The 19,437-nt window shown below is 35.1% G+C and overlaps 1 protein-coding gene across 1 annotated transcript in view; it reads left to right on the plus strand.

The window, feature by feature from the left end:
- Utx (Utx histone demethylase) overlaps positions 1 to 19,437 on the plus strand; it is a gene marked incomplete at its 3' end in the record, with an annotated part of 233,247 nt that overhangs the window by 40,657 nt on the left and 173,153 nt on the right. The window contains exon 4 of the mRNA XM_068285047.1: positions 8,147 to 8,322. Within this exon, the coding sequence (XP_068141148.1) occupies positions 8,147 to 8,322 (176 nt within the window). The remainder of the gene's footprint in view (positions 1 to 8,146; positions 8,323 to 19,437) is intronic.

A 19,437-nucleotide genomic window follows, 5' to 3' on the forward strand; every position in this document is an offset into this window, starting at 1 on the left:
TGTTTGTAACGCACAGAAGGAGACGTTTCCGACACCATAAAGTATATATATATTCTTGATTAGCATGAGAAGCTGAGTCGATATAGCCATTTTACACCCCACCTGCAAGGATTTTGAAATCATGGTGGCACTTGACGGCCCATATCTCCGCCATTTTGTTATTAAAAATATATTTTTTTTCTCATAATATTCTTGAAAGTACCCTCAATCTGTGTATAATAAGCAAAAAATTTTTTTTTCACCTGTTTTTTGGACCCCAGAGGTGGCGTAACCCCTTAAGTGCGCCGGCTTTACATGCAGGATAAAGGATTATTTAGATCAAAAAAAGGGTCTCAAATGGGGATGTCATGCCGGATCGTGGAAGATGAAATGGAACTTTTCCGCTAGTTTTCTTAAACTCTCGCAAGAGTTTAAAGCTGTAAAGTCTCAGTTTAGTAGTTTAACAGTAGTTTTGAACCTGATCTTACTGATCGTAGGGGTGGTGGAGTTCTTATTGCTGTAGATTCCGCCCTATCATCGGGTCTGATAGCTAATCAAGTAGTATCGAATTTATATGCGTTAAGGTATCTTTTACTCGTTTTTCCATTTTTGTTACCTGTTCCTAGCTTTTGTGAAGTATCTAGAACTAGTCCAATGGTGTTACCAGAGGATAGTTTTCACCCAACTTTAGAGTTATCTATTGAGTTTCCCAGCCGCAAGCCCATCTCCGAGTGTGATGCTACGGTACGCACCCGATGTTTTCGTAGCACTAAACAACGTCTTTCTTAATACCGATTGGACTTATTTATACACTTGTACGGATACGAATTCCGTCATTTCTTTATTTTATACCACTGTTGACTCAATCTTTAATGACTATGTATCCATAGTGTCTCCTGTGGTGACGCAAAAATCACCATGGTTTACGCGGGGCTGTCAAAACTGAAGAAGTCTAGGTATTACAAAAAGTATACAGTCACGGGTCTATCATCGGATCCGTCTCGTTACTTGGTTGCTAAATCGAATTTTATTGTTTCTAATTCTAAATACTATAATAAGTACTTACAACGTTGCAAGTTGCAATTTTCCGAAAATCCTAAAGAGTTCTATAAATTCGTTAACTCAAAGCGAAATTCTATCTCCCTTCCATCGTTTGCAGTTTTTAATAATGTTTCGGACTCTTCTGATCATCTATTTCTAATTTATTTGATAACTTCTTCTCGACCAAGTACATATCCACTAAGTACAACTGTAGGCATTCTTAATTAGGACTAATATAGGTTATAACGGAAAGCTCGGTAGCTAAGGAACTAATGACGATTAAGCCGGTATACTCACCGGGCACAGACGGTATTCCCGCTTGTGTCCTGATGTTCTGTGCGGAGTCATTGTGCTCGCCTTTACTTAAGATTTTGAGTTATCCGTTACACTGTCTGAGTTTCCAACTATATGGAAGGATTCCCATATTTTACCTCATCACAAATGTGGCAATAAATCCGATGTCACTGTATGAGCCATCGCAAATCGATAAACTTTGCCAACATGTCGAAATATCCCGCTCTTTTAAATACGATAGTAAGTCAACTAAAATTGTCCCAAAGGCAAGCGATCTGTTTACATCACATCATTTACGATCTGTTAACATTTTGTCTAAGGATGTAAAAGTGTACGGCTAACAAAAAAAGGCAAGAACTTTTAGACTTTTTCGAAATAAACGGAAATAATTCGTTTCCATACTGCAAAAATATCGTTGGGTTAATTGTTAACATATCTCAATTTTGTTAACATATCTAAGAAAATTCAAGTTGATTAAATGGTTATATTATAAATCGTAAATTACATAGATCTGGTGTCTCTTCTTCTGCCATTGAGCCAAAGAAATCCCCATATTATGATCAAGCTTCGAATGGAAAAATTTGGTAGCGCCGCCTGTCAAGGCTTGGCTTACAACTGTTCGTGCACTTTTTCTTGTGCTGTGCACTCTAGCTGTATCTTTGTTTTATTTGTAATTATTGGTTTTTTATCAATAATTATCTTAGTGCTTGTGTATTTAAATTTTCTAAATATTTTTATATATTTTTCCCTTGTGTTTCTTCTTTTTGATTTTGTCTACCTGCTTGCAAGCATTCTAATAGTATAGAGCAATATATTGTTGGCGCTGCGATAATCTTATTCACTTAAAATGTGCTGGCCTTAACGGCCGTGACTAAGCCTGAGCTTGGTTTAATGCGCTGGACTTGCTCATCTTGCAGCCAGCAGCATTTTAGCCGTGTTACAGGTATCTTCGTTTAAAGTTTCTTTCCTTAAACAAATTTGCCAAACAGCTGTCTAATGAGTGTGACTCTAGCGTACGTTTATTGCCGCAATTTAAGTTCGTTCCACCTTCTGAGAAGATGCCCAAGAAATTACCCCTGAGGTTCCTTATAAGCAGTCGCTAGCCCCGTACCCTGTACAAGCCCTGGTGTACCTCAATATATCCCTCACGGGAACTCTGATTAATTAAATTATCATGCTGGCTCCCAACTACTCGTTGATTCCATTGGTCCTCCGCCTCCACTAACTGTAGTGCCTCATCGCGAACAATTATTTATCTCTAGGCTTGCTCCATAATGCTTTCTTGCTTTCTTCGTAATGAAGTCGATTACGGGAAAAACATGAAAGGAGGAAAAAATTATGCTACAACAGCATCAGAAAAGGCGAATAATCCTTCGAACTGCTTCGGATTCCCACCTCTCTGCCAATAAAATCAGGGATAAATGCGGTGACAATGCTAGTTTGGCAATGGTAAAACGAGTTATTCGGTTTGGGGAGGCATATTGCTTTATGGAACTTGTGAGCTGCAATTTGTTTCATTAGAGATGAATGCGAATGTCTACAAAACCGTGCTCCAAAAGGCTTTTCCTTAGTTTTCCGAAATTTTTCGACCTATTAAATGGACGTACCAACAAGACAACGCCCCCATCCATATAGAACGGTTTGCAGAACAGTGGATTTTCATTCAAAAGTCGATATAGCCATGTCTGTCCGGGCATATGCGTTTTACTCACCCATCTTAAGAGCTATCGGGCTGAAATTTTGTGTGCTTTTTATTATTTGGAGCAGATCAAGTATAAGAAATATCAGGACTACCATATCATATAGTTCCAAAACAAACATTTTCATAAAAATTGGAATATCGCTATGAAATTTACATATGTGATAATATTGGATATAAAACTCCACATCCCAATTCGAATCTGATCGGATAAATATAACACAAGTTACAGTCAATAGTTACAGTCAAAGCTGCTTGCTGTCTACTACGTCATACGTCATCAACAGAGCACATGCATACACACACAGTCGCAACGCTGCATGAACTGTATGTGTATGCGTGCGTTGCTTTGCTTGGGGAACGAAGACAGAAGAAGAACAAATTGTAGTAAAAAGAGTGAAATTGTTTTGTTTGTGTATTGATGAATTGAGTTGCAGAAAAATTTTGAACATGTGAAATTATTATTGTCAAGGACTGCAAGGGTATATAAACTTCGGCATAGCCGATGTTAGCTTCTTTGATATTTTTCTTATAGGCTTGGTCGTGTTGGTCGTCGTGGCGGCGGATTACTCATTGCTGTCAGCTCGAATCTGTGTTCAGATGTTGTGCCGATTAATGTGCCCTTAGGTGTTGAGTTTATTTGCGTCGAATTTACATATTCCAACTTCAGCTTATACATTTCTTGTTCTTATATTTCTCCGGATAATAATTATGTTGCAACCTTTTCAATGTAACTCAAAAAAAACTCTTATTGTTTCCAATAAAACTAAAAAATAAATTCTATTTATAATTTATTATAAATAGAAATTATTATTATATATAAGAAAAATTATTAAAAATATATTTTATATAAAAATATTGAGTCTACTACTTCGTCTATTAATTTTTTTTTTTTTTTTTTTGCAAAAATACAGCTCTAATTAAAAAAAAAAAAAAAAAAATCCAGAGGGCCGGGTCTAACTTCGCCCGCGTCAAAGTTTGTATACCCTTGCAACTTTTTGGGAGCTATATGATATAGTCACACGATCTTTATCAAATTTGGCACAGTCATTAACAGATATATTAAATTATGAAATGTTTAATTTGAAAGCAATCGCGATAAAAGTAACGAAGTTATTTACAAAAGTCACTGTTTTCGACCGATTGTTTCTATGGGAGCTATATGATTTAGTCACCCTCTCTTAGTTAAATTTGGCACAGTCATTAACAGATATATTAAAAATAAAAATAACGAAGTCACTGTTCGTGACTTTAGTGTTTGTGTGGGAGCTATATGATATAGAGGTCCGATCCGGCTGAATCCGAGATATACAACCCCTGCAGTATATACAAGCCTACATGCAATTTCAGCTCTGTAGCTCTTACGGTCTTACGGACATGGCTATTTGAACTCGTCTCGTCGTGCTGATCAAGAATAAGTATACTTTGTATGGTCGCAGATGCTTCGGTCTATGCGTTGCACACTTCTGACCAAAATTAATATTTTTGCAAGGGTATAAAAAAAATTATAAAAATTATTATATATAAAAAAAATTATAAAAATATTTTTTCTCAAAAAATATTGAGTCTACTTCGTCTATTAATGGTTTTTTTTTTTTTGCACAAATACAGCTCTAGTATTATAAGTTATAAAAATCACAAACATTTTTTTTCAAAAAGAACAGTGATCCGTTGAGGAAAAAAATTAAAATTTTTAATAATATATTTAATAATTTTGAAATCAAAAATATGAATTGAAATTGAGGGTTTTTGTAACAATTATTATATCGATAGTTTTTCGAAAAATATTTGGGAATTTCTTATTTTTGGTCTTTCTTTTTTTGATTGGTCATTTATATTTGAGTGCTGTGGATATGTTTGTGCAGTGATTTTTTTTACTCTGTTCTTAATTCTTTTTTTTATAATGCGTTCCTTACGTCTCCAGTACGCCGGTCTGCTTCACACGTATGCTATCTAATCTCCGTAATATTAAATCGAGATATATAAAAGGTTAAAAAAAAACTGAATCGCGACACTTGACTGTATAAATTACTGTGTAGCAAAGTGTCAATTTTGTCTCTTATTGCAAGATTTTACAACTTTGCCAATTCTAAACGACGCTCTAATTTACTACCTTTCCACCTTCAGACTTAATGACCAGACAGATATTGCAGATCTGTTTGCTAAATTCTTTCAGTGGACTTATTCTACTACTGCTTCACATCCCAAATCCTATCCCTTCTTAATCCAACATTTATGTTTTTTCCTAGCATTACTGAAGACTGTATTATCTCTAGCTATTCACCTTAGTAGATGTCTGACTAACTACTCTCTTTACGAACCTTTTCGTGTTTTTTACCAATCTTTTAACAACCTTTCTCAGCTTATCTCTCCTCATCTTTCTCTCACTTCTCTTCGCGCTATACTTTTTACACATATGTACAACGAAACCGCTGAATAAAAATTGGACATCGCATTGCTTGCAACTCATCCCTGACCACACTGGCTGTGAATCGGGGCATAGCTGGCACCTTGTGCAAATAAGACACCTCCACCGCGTCGGGGATGTTTAGTTGTATATAAGGCTAAGCTTATTTTCTTTAATTAATTGTTTTATGTTTTTTAGCTTAAGCTTTTTCGTCGACTGCTGTGTTAGTTGACGTAATTAAATAAATAAGGAAGAAAATAAATAAATATATTAACATTTTTTATTTTACTTTACGCAAATGAAAAAAAAAACTGATTTTTATAGACAAGTTTTTTTTCAACTGGTGCATGGTATACCGAAGTCGGCAAGCCGACTTAATTACTTAATTTTTTAAGGAGAAAATTTGGTTTTAATGTAAAATAGTTTTTCCGCTTTGACGCCTTTAGATGAGGAAAGAGTAGGTACCAGAAAAACTTGCAACTTGTAAATTGTAATTTTTACTTATGTCCTCCTCGTATTGGACAATCTATAACCTAATAAGGTTATTCCCGTAATTTAAAATCGAAATATTTTAAAAAGCTCACAAAAATAAAATAAAAGCAATGACTATTTAAATTACTGTGACCGAAATCCCAATTATAACTTTTAAATACGCAATGCTATAATAACTAACGCAACAACCTTAGTTGACTTCTATAAATTTTTCTATATATTATTATTATTATAATTAATTATTAAACCCTTGCAAAAAGGGTATATTAATTTTGGTTGGAAGTACAAAGTATATAAATTCTTGATCGGTACGACGAAATGTCCGTCTGTCCGTCCCTTTGGATCAACACAAACTCCCATACAAACGTCAAAGTCAGGAACAGTGACTTTTCTAAATTACTTCGTTATTTTCTAAGCTGTTGTCGTGAAATTTATTACACATAAGGTGCGCGCAATAAGTAAGTGGGACAAAGACTTATCACATTATTTTATCCAAAATATGCAGTTTTTCGTTTTCTCTTTTCCTTCTAATTACATTAATTTTAAAAGCCAACGTTGAGTTTTGCGAACGAAATAAGTGAATGGGACAGATTACTTTGCTGTCATTTCTGGTTAGATAAGCACATGAAATTGGTACTTTGATAACAAATTTGTTTAAATCTTTTAAAATTAACAAAAAAGAATAAATAAAAACACTGAAAAATTACGAAAAATATAGCGATCAAATAAAATATAAGCGCATCGCAAATAGGTAGTAATTTTTTTCTATCAAATATAATGTTTGTACTCTCAGTTTGAACTGTGTGGAAAAATATTGTTTTTAGTAACCAAAAATGTTTAATTTAGATAAACCCCAGGGGAAGCGCTATTAAACTCGCGATTTGCGCGCCTCAAAACAAGTCCAGAAATTTGTATATGATCATATGGACGGAATTTCCGTTTATTGAAAGGACTCTGTTTTATAACACATAAAATAAATGCACAAAACTTTCAATCATACCACAAAACTCACAGAAGCTTATTTAAAAGTCTCTCTAATTCTTATTTTACACTGGTCAACAAGAAGACTAGACCCAAATCCGATAAAAAATCTATTAGGCATCTTGATTCAACGGTTTAATGCCCACGAAAGGCAATTTGCAAATTTTAAGGGCTTATAAGAAGCCATTTTTCAAGAATCGGACAAAATAGGCATCCAAATGCTGCAAAACACGCCTAATTAAATGGCAGCTCATATATTAGAATTGGTAAAAAACAGAGGAGAGGGCTATTCAATCGTTTAAAAATGTTTCAGTTGGTTTTTATTTTTATTCCCTTGCAAAGGTATTATAAAATTGGTCAGATGTTTGTAACGCAAGTATATATATTTTTAATCAGCATGAGAAGCTGAGCTCTAGAAGAAACATTTTCAAAATAATTTCATAAAAATTGGAGTATCCCCATGAAAATGCTAGAGTGATAGAATTGGATATAAAACATGAGATTCCAAAATTTCAATCCGATCGGGTAAGTAGAAGACAAGTTACAGTCAATGTATATCCGCTCAATCGCTGCTGGCAGCGCTGTTTGCTGTATACTACGTCATTCGTCATCAACAGAGTATATGCATGTACACACGCACGCAATGCTACATAGACTGTATGTGTATGCGTGCGTTGCTTTGCTAGGGGAATGAGGGAAAAAGAAGAAAAATTGTGGAGTTGAATTGAGTTGCAGAAAACAAATTTTGAACATGTAAAATTATTATTGCCAAGGACCGCAAGGGTATATAAACTTCGGCATAGCAGATGTTAGCTTCTTTGATATTTCATTTGAAAATTACGACACAAATTAACAATTTGTCCCAGTTAATTATTTTGTTTGAAAATATTTTGTTTGATTTTTTTCTAATTTTACACTAAGCTTTGTTCCAAGTTAATGGGCTGAAATATATTTATAAATTTAATATCCTATTCGGTTTTGTTGGTATAATAAGTAGGGTAGTGCCCCACTTACTAATTTCGCGCACCTTATAAGCGACTGTGTGAAATTTTATAAAGATCGGGTGACTATGTCATATAGCTCCTATAGGAACGATCGGTGGAAAACAGTGACTTTTGTCAATAACTTTGTTATTTGCCATTCTAAGTTTGTAGGCTGTTCAAAAGCAAACATTAGACTTTTTATAGAACAGAATTAAATTGTAGCGTGTATTGAAATGTTAATTGAAATTTTTTTTCCGCTTCTATTTACAGGGCAACAAAAGCATTTCAAGAACTTTTGTATGTAAATCCTAATTTCGCATGTTCGAGCGAAGTACATTTGCGATTGGGACTTATGCTAAAATGTTACGGCGAATATTCCAGTGCTTTAAAACATTTTCAATTGTCCCTAATTGGTAATTCAGCTACAACATATAGAAATCATCAAGGTAACGTTTAATATGACTCTTCTATCACTTGTAACTTTTGGTCACCCAACTACCCTTGCAGAGACTATTATAAAATTGCTCAGAAAACGACGTCGTTTTCGACCATATAAAGTATATATTTATTGTATGTTTTAGATTAGCATAAAAATCTGAAAATGGAAAAGGTAAATCGTCTCGCTGCCTCCGGTATACAATGCACAAAGTTAAACAATTTTAAATTTATTAGCACCAAATCAATGTACATATATGTATCATAGCTCGCAAATGACAGTTGATCGTTTTTTCTCATATGCTCTGCTTCGTATCATAACCGAAAAGATTCTCCAGAAACGATCTCTCTCTGAGCGGCACTTTTTCTTTTGTTTTAAATTGTTTTTTGTCAAGCGCTTTGCATTGACTCATTCGTGTGACGCTCTCAAATGAGTGTCGCGTAAAGAGTAATACGATTTTTGGTCACACAAAGAGTCTCAACAAAAGACAGTTTGACTAAAAAACTCAACAGAAATGATCTTTGCCTACAGTGTACATGTAAATACATACACACATAAATGTAAATAAGAACGCATCAATCGCGTGTGTTTACCCATACATACGCAAAAGACAATTTTCTTCATTTAACTCAAGCAATCGATCAGTGTTTGACTTGAGCGAAATGAAAACAGAAATGACTGTCTCGATCAGAGCGCGAGCGAGCTAAGTCAGTCGCGACAAGAACAGTTTCTGTCTGAGTTTTTATTATTGTGTCGGTCAAAGACACTTATTTGCAGACAATGGATAAGTGTCAACAGTTATTTGCGAGCTATGACATACATACATACATTTTTACATGAAACATATAAAGTTAAAACTACTCCAAGATATACACTCATGATGAATATAATAGGTACACCCCTTAAAATTAATTTTTTTGACTTTAAATTAGCACTACTTTTTTTCTTTTACCTTAATCACCAAAATTTAAATGCACATTTGTTTATTGAACATTTGTGTATTGTTTACCATAATTTGGAAAAGAAAAATTATTTTATTCAAAAGTTACAACAAAAAATATGAAATTTCACAATTTCGTGCTTGATGAAAATAATAGGTACACTTTAATTGACTAAGTTTTATTTTTTTTTTTTTTTGGTTTTGAAATCACTGAAAATCTATTTTTGTTTCATTATCTGATTAATATGGAATGTATCCACCTTAATTTTACCGTTACTTTTCTCATCCGACTGGGAATACTCTTAATCAAAGCTTGGCAGGACTCTATCGAAGTCTTCTTCGACGCACTCCCACAATTGTCGGTTGTTGCCACTTTTTTCTGTTCGAGACTGATCCTATAGCTCACCCCAAAAGTTATCGATGAGATTCAGATCCGGAGACTAAGTGGGCTAGGTAAGAGCGACCACTATATTGACCTCTAACCAAGTTTTTAAAATTTTGGAGGTGTGTTTTACGTCGTTATCCTGTTGATAAACCCATCACAGGGACTTTTTTTCCTCTAAATATGCTAGCATAATATTTTCCAGGACATCCCTATAGTCAGCTGCTCCCATCATGTCAGATATTAGGAATATTGGATAGTGTTCTGACCAAGACAAACAACCCCACACTATAATATTTTTAACACCATGCACCACTGTAGCGGTGATCAAAGTTTTTGGTTATAGGGCGCCTTAAATGTTAGGAACAGTCATTTCCGAAAAGATAAATTTTAGTTTCGTTGCTAAGAAGGATATTAGGCCGGTTTTTTTGAACTTCAGATGCTGCCCATGTGAAGTAGTCGTTAAGAAATCTTTGCTACATGATCAAATCTTTGGTTCGCATCAAAGGAACCCTTCTTGCGATACGAACTGATAGATTAGCCATTTGTAGTCAAATCCTAATTGGAAAAACATTAATATCATTGTCCATTTTGGATCCAATGGCTCTCAAGGACTCGAAAGTGTCCGAATTTCCTAGGTTAGGAGTGGTTTTCTCTTGACCCAGTTAGTCTCGTGATCTGAATCTCATCGATAACTTGTGGGGTGAGCTATAGGATCAGTCTCGAACAGAAAAAAGTGGCAACAACCGACAATTGTGGGAGTGCGTCGAAGAAGATTTCGATAGAGTCCTGCCAAGCTTTGATTAAGAGTATCCCCAATCGGATGGGAAAAGTAACGGTAATATTAAGGTGGATACATTCCATATTAATCAGATAATGAAACGAAAATAGATTTTCAGTGATTTGAAAACAAAAAAATTAAATATGACTTAGTGAATTAAAGTGTACCTATTATTTTCATCAAGCACGAAATTCTGAAATTTCATATTTTTGTTGTAACTTTTGAATAAAATAACTTTTCATTTCCAAATTAAGGTAAAGAATACACAAATGTTCAATAAACAAATGTGCATTTAAATTTTGGTGATTAAGGTAAAAGAAAAAAAGTTGTGCTAATTTAAATTAAATTTTAAAGGGTGTACCTATTATATTCATCATGAGTGTATTTATACCCTTGCAGAGGGTGAGATGTTTGTAACGCACAAAAGGAGACGTTTCCGACCCCATAAAGTATATGTATTCTTGATTCTTGAGAAGCTGAGTCGATATAGCCATGTCCGTCTGTCCGTCCGTGCGTATGCGTTTTACTCAGCCACCTTAAGAGATATTGGGCTACATTTTTATTATCTGGGGCAGACAAGTATGAGAATTATCAGGATCGGACTACTATATCATATAGCTTCAGAACAAACATTTTCATAAAAATTGGAGTATCGCTATAAATTTACATATGTGATCATATTGGATATAAAACCCCAGATCCGAAAATTTTAATCGGATCGGATAAATATAAAACAAGTTACAGTCATTATAATAATCTCTGCTTTGTTCCCAGATCTGCCGGCAGCGCTGCTTGCTGTCTACTACGTCATACGTCATCAACAGAGCACATGCATTCACACACAGACGCAATGCTTCATGAACTGTATTTGTATGCGTGCGTTGCTTTGCTTAGGGAATGAGGGAAGAAGAAGAACAAATTGTAGTATAAACAGTAAATTTGTTTTGTTTGTATATTGATGAATTGAATTGCAGAAAACAAATTTTGAACATGTAAAATTATTATTACCAATGTAAATAAACTTCGTCATAGCCGATGTTAGCTTCTTGTTTTCAACTTGTTTTCTGCAACTCAATTCAACTCCAAAATTTTTTCTTCTTCTTCCCTCATTCCCTAAGCAAAGCAAAGCACGCATACACATACAGTTTACGTAGCGTTGCGTGTGTGCAAGCTGGCGCTGCCGGCAGAGCTGGGAGCAGAGCCGATTATTATATTGACTGTAACTTGTGTTATATTTATCCGATCGGATTGAAATTGGGATCTGAGGTTTTACATCCAATACTATCAAATTAGTTAATTTCATGGGGATACTCCAATTTTTATGAAAATGTTTCATCTAGAGCTATATGATAGTGGTCCGATCCTCGTGATTTTTGTACTTAATCTGCTCCAGATTATAAAAAGCATAGAAAAAAATTTTAGCCCGATAGCTTTTAAGATGGCTGAGTAAAACGCATACGCACGGACGGACAGACGGGCATGCCTATATCGACTCAGCTTCTTCTCATGCTGAGCAAGAATATATATACTTTATGGGGTCGGAAACGTCTCCTTCTGTGCATTACAAACATCTGACCAATTTTATAATACCCTCTGCAAGGGTATAAAAAGTTTTAATTCAGATGGTACGGATATCGTTCAGTACTATTGCCATGATTGGAGAAAGTATGAGCTGTATTTAAGCTGCCATTGCAGCCGAGAAGGTGGAATAACTGAAGTTGAACGCTTAGAGTTTGAAAATATCGTTGGAGTTTGTATATCAAAAACTTTAGGAACTATTTAGACCGATTCCATAGATCTTTCAAAAGAATAACGACCCCATTCATAATGCTGGAATGGTAAAGTCATTTGTTTCGAATCAAAACTTTTAAATTATGACTAAATGAAAATGCATGGGGTTTTAATGTCAGGTCAGCATTAATCGCAGCGATTAAACTAGCTTAGAGTGGCTTTGCCACAATTATAATAAAGCCAAGTACTGACATGTTTTGGATCGTTATCTTGATAAGGCATTGTTATTGTTGGGTGCTTGTTTACGGTTAAATAGACAAATATCGCAGCACTTTTGAATAAATGGGTTTCCAATATTTCCAGGTTCTGCTCTGCATTTTCAATTCAGCTTAAAACTTAATTTTAAACGTTAGTAATTGAAAAATTAAATTTTTTCCAGTGTGTAAAATGTTGTCTTGACAGTCTGTAAAAACTTATGGGCGGAAACATCTCCTTCTCAGCGTTAAAAAACATCAAACTAATTTTATAATTCCCTCTATAAAAACAAAAACGTGTTAACTTTAAATTTGAGCTTTGAACTTCTACTATACGATTAAATATAGCGCTGACTTATTCAGTAAGTGCGCAGAGAGCCTTTGCCATACAGAAATGTATGACAGTGGAGAATCTATCCAGAAATGAGGTAAAAATTAGATATCCAGCTCTTTTCCAAAGTCAAAATACGATAGACACTAATGATACAACACAATTTCCCATTCCAACATGGCCAAAGACATCTACAACCCCAACTCTGCAGAACAACACAAAATTATCAACAGAACAACTACACGCTTACATCCCATATAATAAAACAGACGAAACGAAGAGAGAAACTCTTCTGAAACAATGAGTACCTGGAAAGCGACTCTAAATGAACACAAAATGCAAACAACACATTTAAACCAACACCCCCACCCATGACATCCCAATCTAATCAGCTTACTGACAGCCCCTCTGCTCTTGAAATGGCAGAAGAAGGCTTATCACAGCTGGCTATAGACATCTCCTCATTTATAACTAATCCAAACATTCAACTAAATTCAGACCACCATAAATTTTTAGAGACACTAAGAAATAGAATCGAACAAACTAACACAAAAATAGATATTATAAAAATAAACGAACTTAATTAATTTCAAACCTCAATCCTTACTTAGTGCCTTACACTCAACATCTTATTATAATATACATATGAAGATTCTACAGTACAATATACAGAGCCTAACGCATAACAATAATAAACATCTACTAGAAATATTTTTAATAAACAACGACATTGATATAGCAATTATATCTGAAATCTGGGTTGCAAATAAAGCTAATTGTAGTTTAGCGAATTACAACTTTATTTGCAACCCCAGAGCAGATGGATATGGCGGAGTAGGCATATATCTTAAAATTCACACAATTAAATTGCATTAGCGAAGTAGAGGTGATTTCAGTATCCACTGAGAACCTAGAACATAACATGAATGAAATGATGATCTTTTTTCACTGGACAACCTGACCTCAACTTCACAAAATATAACTAGACAGAATACAATTTCAATAGACCCAAAAAATAGATACATACCAAAAAAATATTGGCAGACAGAAATATTATAAAACAAAACTTCACACGGACGCATTCATTTATTTAAAAAGCATTAGAACATTGAACAACTACCTACATACATAAAGTTAGAAAAAAAAAATATGGACGAGCTAATGGACGAAATTTCAAAAACTAATTCAGCAAAAGAAATGTGGCAAAAAATTGCAGCCCTTAAACAATATAAAAAAATTAAACCGATAAAAAACGAAAAAACTGATGGAGATCATGAAAAATTTCTTTAACAAATGGCGTCGGTACCTGACACTCCAGATTGCATTAGAATGAACCCACCTGACAGCTGGCTACTACCCGCTAGCAACTCAAACTTTACTGACAACGATTTACTTGACTTTTTAAATTCCCGCAACCCGGACTCAGCAAAAGGTCCAGACAATATCTCATATAGAATGCTTCTAGCCTTACCACCCTCAGAAATTCAAATTTTGGTATCCCTGCTAAATGAGGCTCTAGACAATGGTGACATACCAGCTAGTTGGAGAAAAATAAAAGTAGTACCTGTCCCTAAAAAGAATCTAGACTCAGCTGTAATAACAAACAATAGACCTATTTGCCTACTAAGCGTAGTTTTCAAATGCTTAGAAAGTTTGGTAAAAACAAGGATGGAAAACCATATAAACAACATCAATATATTGCCCCCGAGATCTTATGGTTTACGTAAACACCACTCCACATCGCACTGCATCAATGACGTCTTAAACAATATAGCAAATCTGAAATCTAGGGGCATGCACGTTTGTGCATCTGTATTGGATCTAAGCAAAGCCTTCGACTCTGTTAATATTCCCATCTGTATTGGATCTAAGCAAAGCTTTCGGCTCTGTTAATATTCCCATTCTAGGCAACAAGCTAATAGATTTAGGTTTCGATCACAGACACATACAATTCATTTGCAACTACCTTAAAGAAAGAGTTTTGACTATTGGAAGAACAGAAATAAAAATAAGAAAAGGAGTAAGTCAGGGTAGCTGCCTTAGTCCAATACTTTTCAATTTATACACAGCTGAGCTGCACAAGATAAGCAACCAAATTAACAGCATACTATTTAAATATGCTGACTTTTTCCTGGTATGTTACCATAAAAACTTTTCAGACGCTAAAAACATATTAGAAAGACATGTCACAGAATTTAGTAAAATGTGCAATAAAATCAACCTGTCATTCAACCCGAATAATATGCAATAACGTAGCTATAAGGGACGTAGATAAAATTAACTACTTAGGAAGACTGATTAGCACCAATAATTTTACGACCCAACACATAAAGGAAACAATTGCTAAGTCAAACAAAACAAATATGTTTCTTCATATGATTAATGGCTGTCGTTTTGGCACCCATCCCAAAAATGCAATTCTTTTCTATAAGGCCTTTACAAGAAACAGGTATGAATATGCAAGCTCTTCATTTGCAAATGAAACTAAAACAGTAATGGACATCATAAATACTTATGCTAACTTACACTTAAGGAAGGCCTTGGGGCTTATTAGATCAACTCCAACTAATATAATATACCAACTAGCGGCCGAACTTCCACCAGAGTTTAGAATGAAATTTACCACAGCAAAAGAACTGGTCAAGGTCTTCGCTTATTGCCTGCCAGCGGCGTCGCTTCTGTCCAGTGTCTTTCATGCTAATAAAACAAGTTATGCCAAAGTGTATGCTGAATTTAAAGATGTCCTGGACAACATTACACCCATAGAGCCAACTCCTATACGCACACGAAAAATCTTCGTAAATGCCAATTTTTCCAAAGGTGCCTGTAAAAACAAAAGAGAAGCAAATGAAACAATAATACTCTTCCTGTATAAAGAAAAAATTAAAAACTTAAATTCAAAGAATTTTGACCTGATTTACACAGATGGTTCAGTTTCTGACGATTTTACTGGAAGTGCTTTTTTTCACTTGGGCTCCATCATCACAAAAAGCTATTACAGCAATAAAAAACTGTCATCATTGACTGCGGAACTCACAGCTTTGGAAAAAGCAGCGGAATTTGCTGATTCGAATCACCTCTGCAAACTAGCGTTCCTAACAGACAGTCTTGGAGCAATCCAAACAATTAGAAACACCAAGAACAATAATTGCATTGCTAAAACAATCCTTAAAAATATAGAAAATAGTTATAATATCATCTCAGTCGAAGTACACCACATATGTACCTAGTCACTCAAACATAAGAGAAAACGATTTAGCTGATACCATTAGCTGGACAATCAACGATGCTATTAATCATATGTGCAACAAAATAAAACTGGAATGGGAAAGAGCGTACAATGAATTTTGTATAGATCGAAACAAAGGATACTGCCTTCTATATCCATATGTGTCATCGCAACCATGGTTCCAGAGAAAAGACCAATTCCATAGACTGGAGATAAAACAACTAAACAGAATACTAAGCGGTCACGCATTTGACAAAAACACTCTATTTAAAATAAAAGTCGTTGACAACAACTTATGCGACACCTGTAACATTACAGAAGATATCTCACATATTATTTTAAATTGTTCAAAACACACAAACACCCGAATGAACTTCCCAACACTAACAAAGTACAACGATATATATCGATTACTCGCGCAAGAACCTATCGCCAACTACAAATCGATAACACAATTTACTAAGGCTGCCAACATAGAACTCTAATAACAATCTAATCCACATATTAATAAATTAAACTAAATAGCTAATTCATTTATAACTAAAACCAAAATACGAAACTCATCATCACGAATACGCTGTGGCGTCAACCTGTTATACACGGGGAGGCCAAAGAAATCTTCTGTTCAGAAGTAACTTAATATCAAAAAAAAAAAAAAAAAAATTAATAAATAACAAATTAGAAATAAAATCCGTAAATATAAAGACAATACCAAGAAATTAATAATTAATAAATAAGGAGAGTTAACAAATCAGGTGTGGGGTTTGCTCTAAAGAAAGTATTTTAAATAATTAAATAAAACCGCATTGTTTGAGTTGCTATCGGCCAAGGAAGTACCTTGCGATAAAGAAGCGTCCATTTACCAATTGGTAAAAGCAGTCATGTCAGAGAATCAGTTGGAAGCGTCTGGAGAAAGTGATGTATCCGAAGAACAGGCAATCAGTCCAGCAGCGTCTGCGAATGTGCTTACCGGACAACTTGTGGATGGTGGTCCAGAGTAGTCATTTATTCAATTAGTAAGTTTAAGAATATCTTGTAAAGGGGGATGCATTGATGTTAATAATATTTTTGCCCTATTAGACTCCGGAAGCCCAGTAAGCTTCGCCAGTAGAGCGTTGATGCCGCATTTGAATTGCAATAAATTAGTTAATAGTTCTTTTTATGGACTGAGCGGTGGCTCTATTCTGACTTTTGGAACAGTCAAATGTTTGGTTCGGTTTTGCGAAAAATATGAAATTAAATTTTTAGTTCCTGATAATATTATGCCGACGCAACTACCTCTTGGTAGGGATGCCTTGAATAAAATAGGTCTTAAGTTCTCATTGATTGAAAATGTAAGAAAGTATGAAAATAATTCCGTATCATTAAAGAGTATCATTGCGTTTGTTTACAAATCCTTCTGTGCATCCCTGTTTACTAAATATCCTAAACGTAATACCATTACTAATAACACCACCGATCTAGATAATAATTGTAATAACCCTAATGTAAGCACGAATGCAGATTTTCAATTAAGTACGGCTCACCCAAATATATGATGAGAATATGTCTGACGGATACAACACCATTTCATAGTAGTACAAGAAGGTTGTCATATCGTCAAAGAGGAATCGTTACTAAAACAGTCAGTGAGTTGTTAGTCAATAATGTGATCCGACCAAGCAATTTCCCCTATGCGTCTCCCATTGTCCTAGTGCGAAAAAAGATGGCAATATACGAATGTGCGTTGATTATCGAGGTTTAAATAAGAAGACTGTTAGAGATAATTTTCCATTGCCTTTTTGAAGATTGCCTAGAATACTTGGAAGGCAAAACCGTAATCTCCGTCATTGATTTAAAAAGTGGCTTTTACCATGTAGGCATGGAAGAGGATTCAATTAAATACACCGCACTCGTTACACCAGATGGGCAGTTCGAATATCTGACAATGCCTTTTGGTCTGAAGAACGGACCAGCTGTATTTCAGAGATTTATATCAAACAACTAAGTAGTGATATGATTAGAGATCGAGAACTTGTAGTATATATGGACGTTATTATTCTTGCCACCCGCACCGTGGATCAGTATTTTATGTTGTTAGCAAAACTGTTAGATCGTTTTATTGAGTACAATTTAGAGCTCAATTTGAAGAAAAGCATTTTAATACAGAAGCGTATAGATTATTTAGGATATGAAATTAGTTATATGTGAATTTGACCAAATAATACACATATAAAAGCTATTTAAGAATACCCATAACCACTTAACAGCAAAGCATTATATTTCTGCTTGGGTCTATTTTCCCTTTTTTTCGCAAATTCGTTCCGATTTTCTCCCGCATAGCCAAACCGTTAACTGAGTTGCTTAAGCAAGGTGGTCCTTATCCAATGAACAAAACCGCTAAAAACGCATTTCTTATGTTAAGATCTGCTTTATCTATTCCGCCGGACTATAGCTATCTTTAACCCTAATTACGAAACTGAGTTGCATACTGACACCAGTTCAAATGGCTTTGGTGCCTCTTTCATGCAAAGACAGACTGCATCCAGTCTCTTATTATTCCCGAAAGGCGACAGCCGCCGAGTCCCGCTATCACAGTTTCGAATTTGAAACTTTGGCCATAATATATGCCGTGCGCCGATTTCGCGTATATCTAGAACACACACCATTTTTGATCGTTACCGATTGCAATTCCTTGGTCCAAACCTTAAGTAAAAAATCAATAAACCCCCGCATTGCGCGTTGTTCACAGGTCCAGTTCAATCATGGAGCATGTAGATGCATTAAGCCTGCAAACCGAGTTGTTAGAAGATATTGCAGAAGGTAATTTTGATCGTTGTGATTTGTTACTAAAGAAAGACCAGATTGCCCCAATAAAAGAAAGTTGCGTTGAACGATGTGAGTTCGTCAAACCGTCTGAATTTGAGAGTGCTGTGATAGAACAGTGTGTCCCCTCAGAGGAAAATGAGTTTAGTAGAGATTCGATTGGACCGTGTGCCGTTCTAGATCAGAGTCGTTCCGAACCGTGTGAGATTAAAGCTTGCGTCGTTTTAAAGAGAAGTTGTTTGAGTCAGTGTGAGAGTAACCCGTATGCTTGACAAGACAGTAAGGAGCCGTTACTATGTAACCAAAGCGAAAGAGGTGACCGGCTCGATCGAAATGAGCCGACAAACCTAGTTGGCGTAGTGGGTGTGTCTCCGCAAGATGTTGATTTACTATTGCAGACAAAACAGATAAGAGGTTAAGAGAAAATTTAGAAAATGGTAATGATGTTGGATTCGAGTTAATTTGTGGTATAGTCTACAAGACAAATGCTTAGGAAAGACTATGTTTGTATGCACCGACTCGCATGGAAGAAGAATTAATAAGATGTCACGAGAAACTAGGCCATTTAGGCGTTAAGAAATGAAAGAAAAGTACTGGTTCCCTTTAATGAATGCAAAAGTAGAGGCATTTATAAAGAACTGTCTGCCGTGTATTCTACATAGTGTTCCCAGA

The sequence above is a fragment of the Drosophila tropicalis genome, unplaced genomic scaffold (genome assembly GCF_018151085.1).
Source record: "Drosophila tropicalis isolate 14030-0801.00 unplaced genomic scaffold, ASM1815108v1 contig_109, whole genome shotgun sequence".
NCBI lineage: Eukaryota > Metazoa > Arthropoda > Insecta > Diptera > Drosophilidae > Drosophila > Drosophila tropicalis.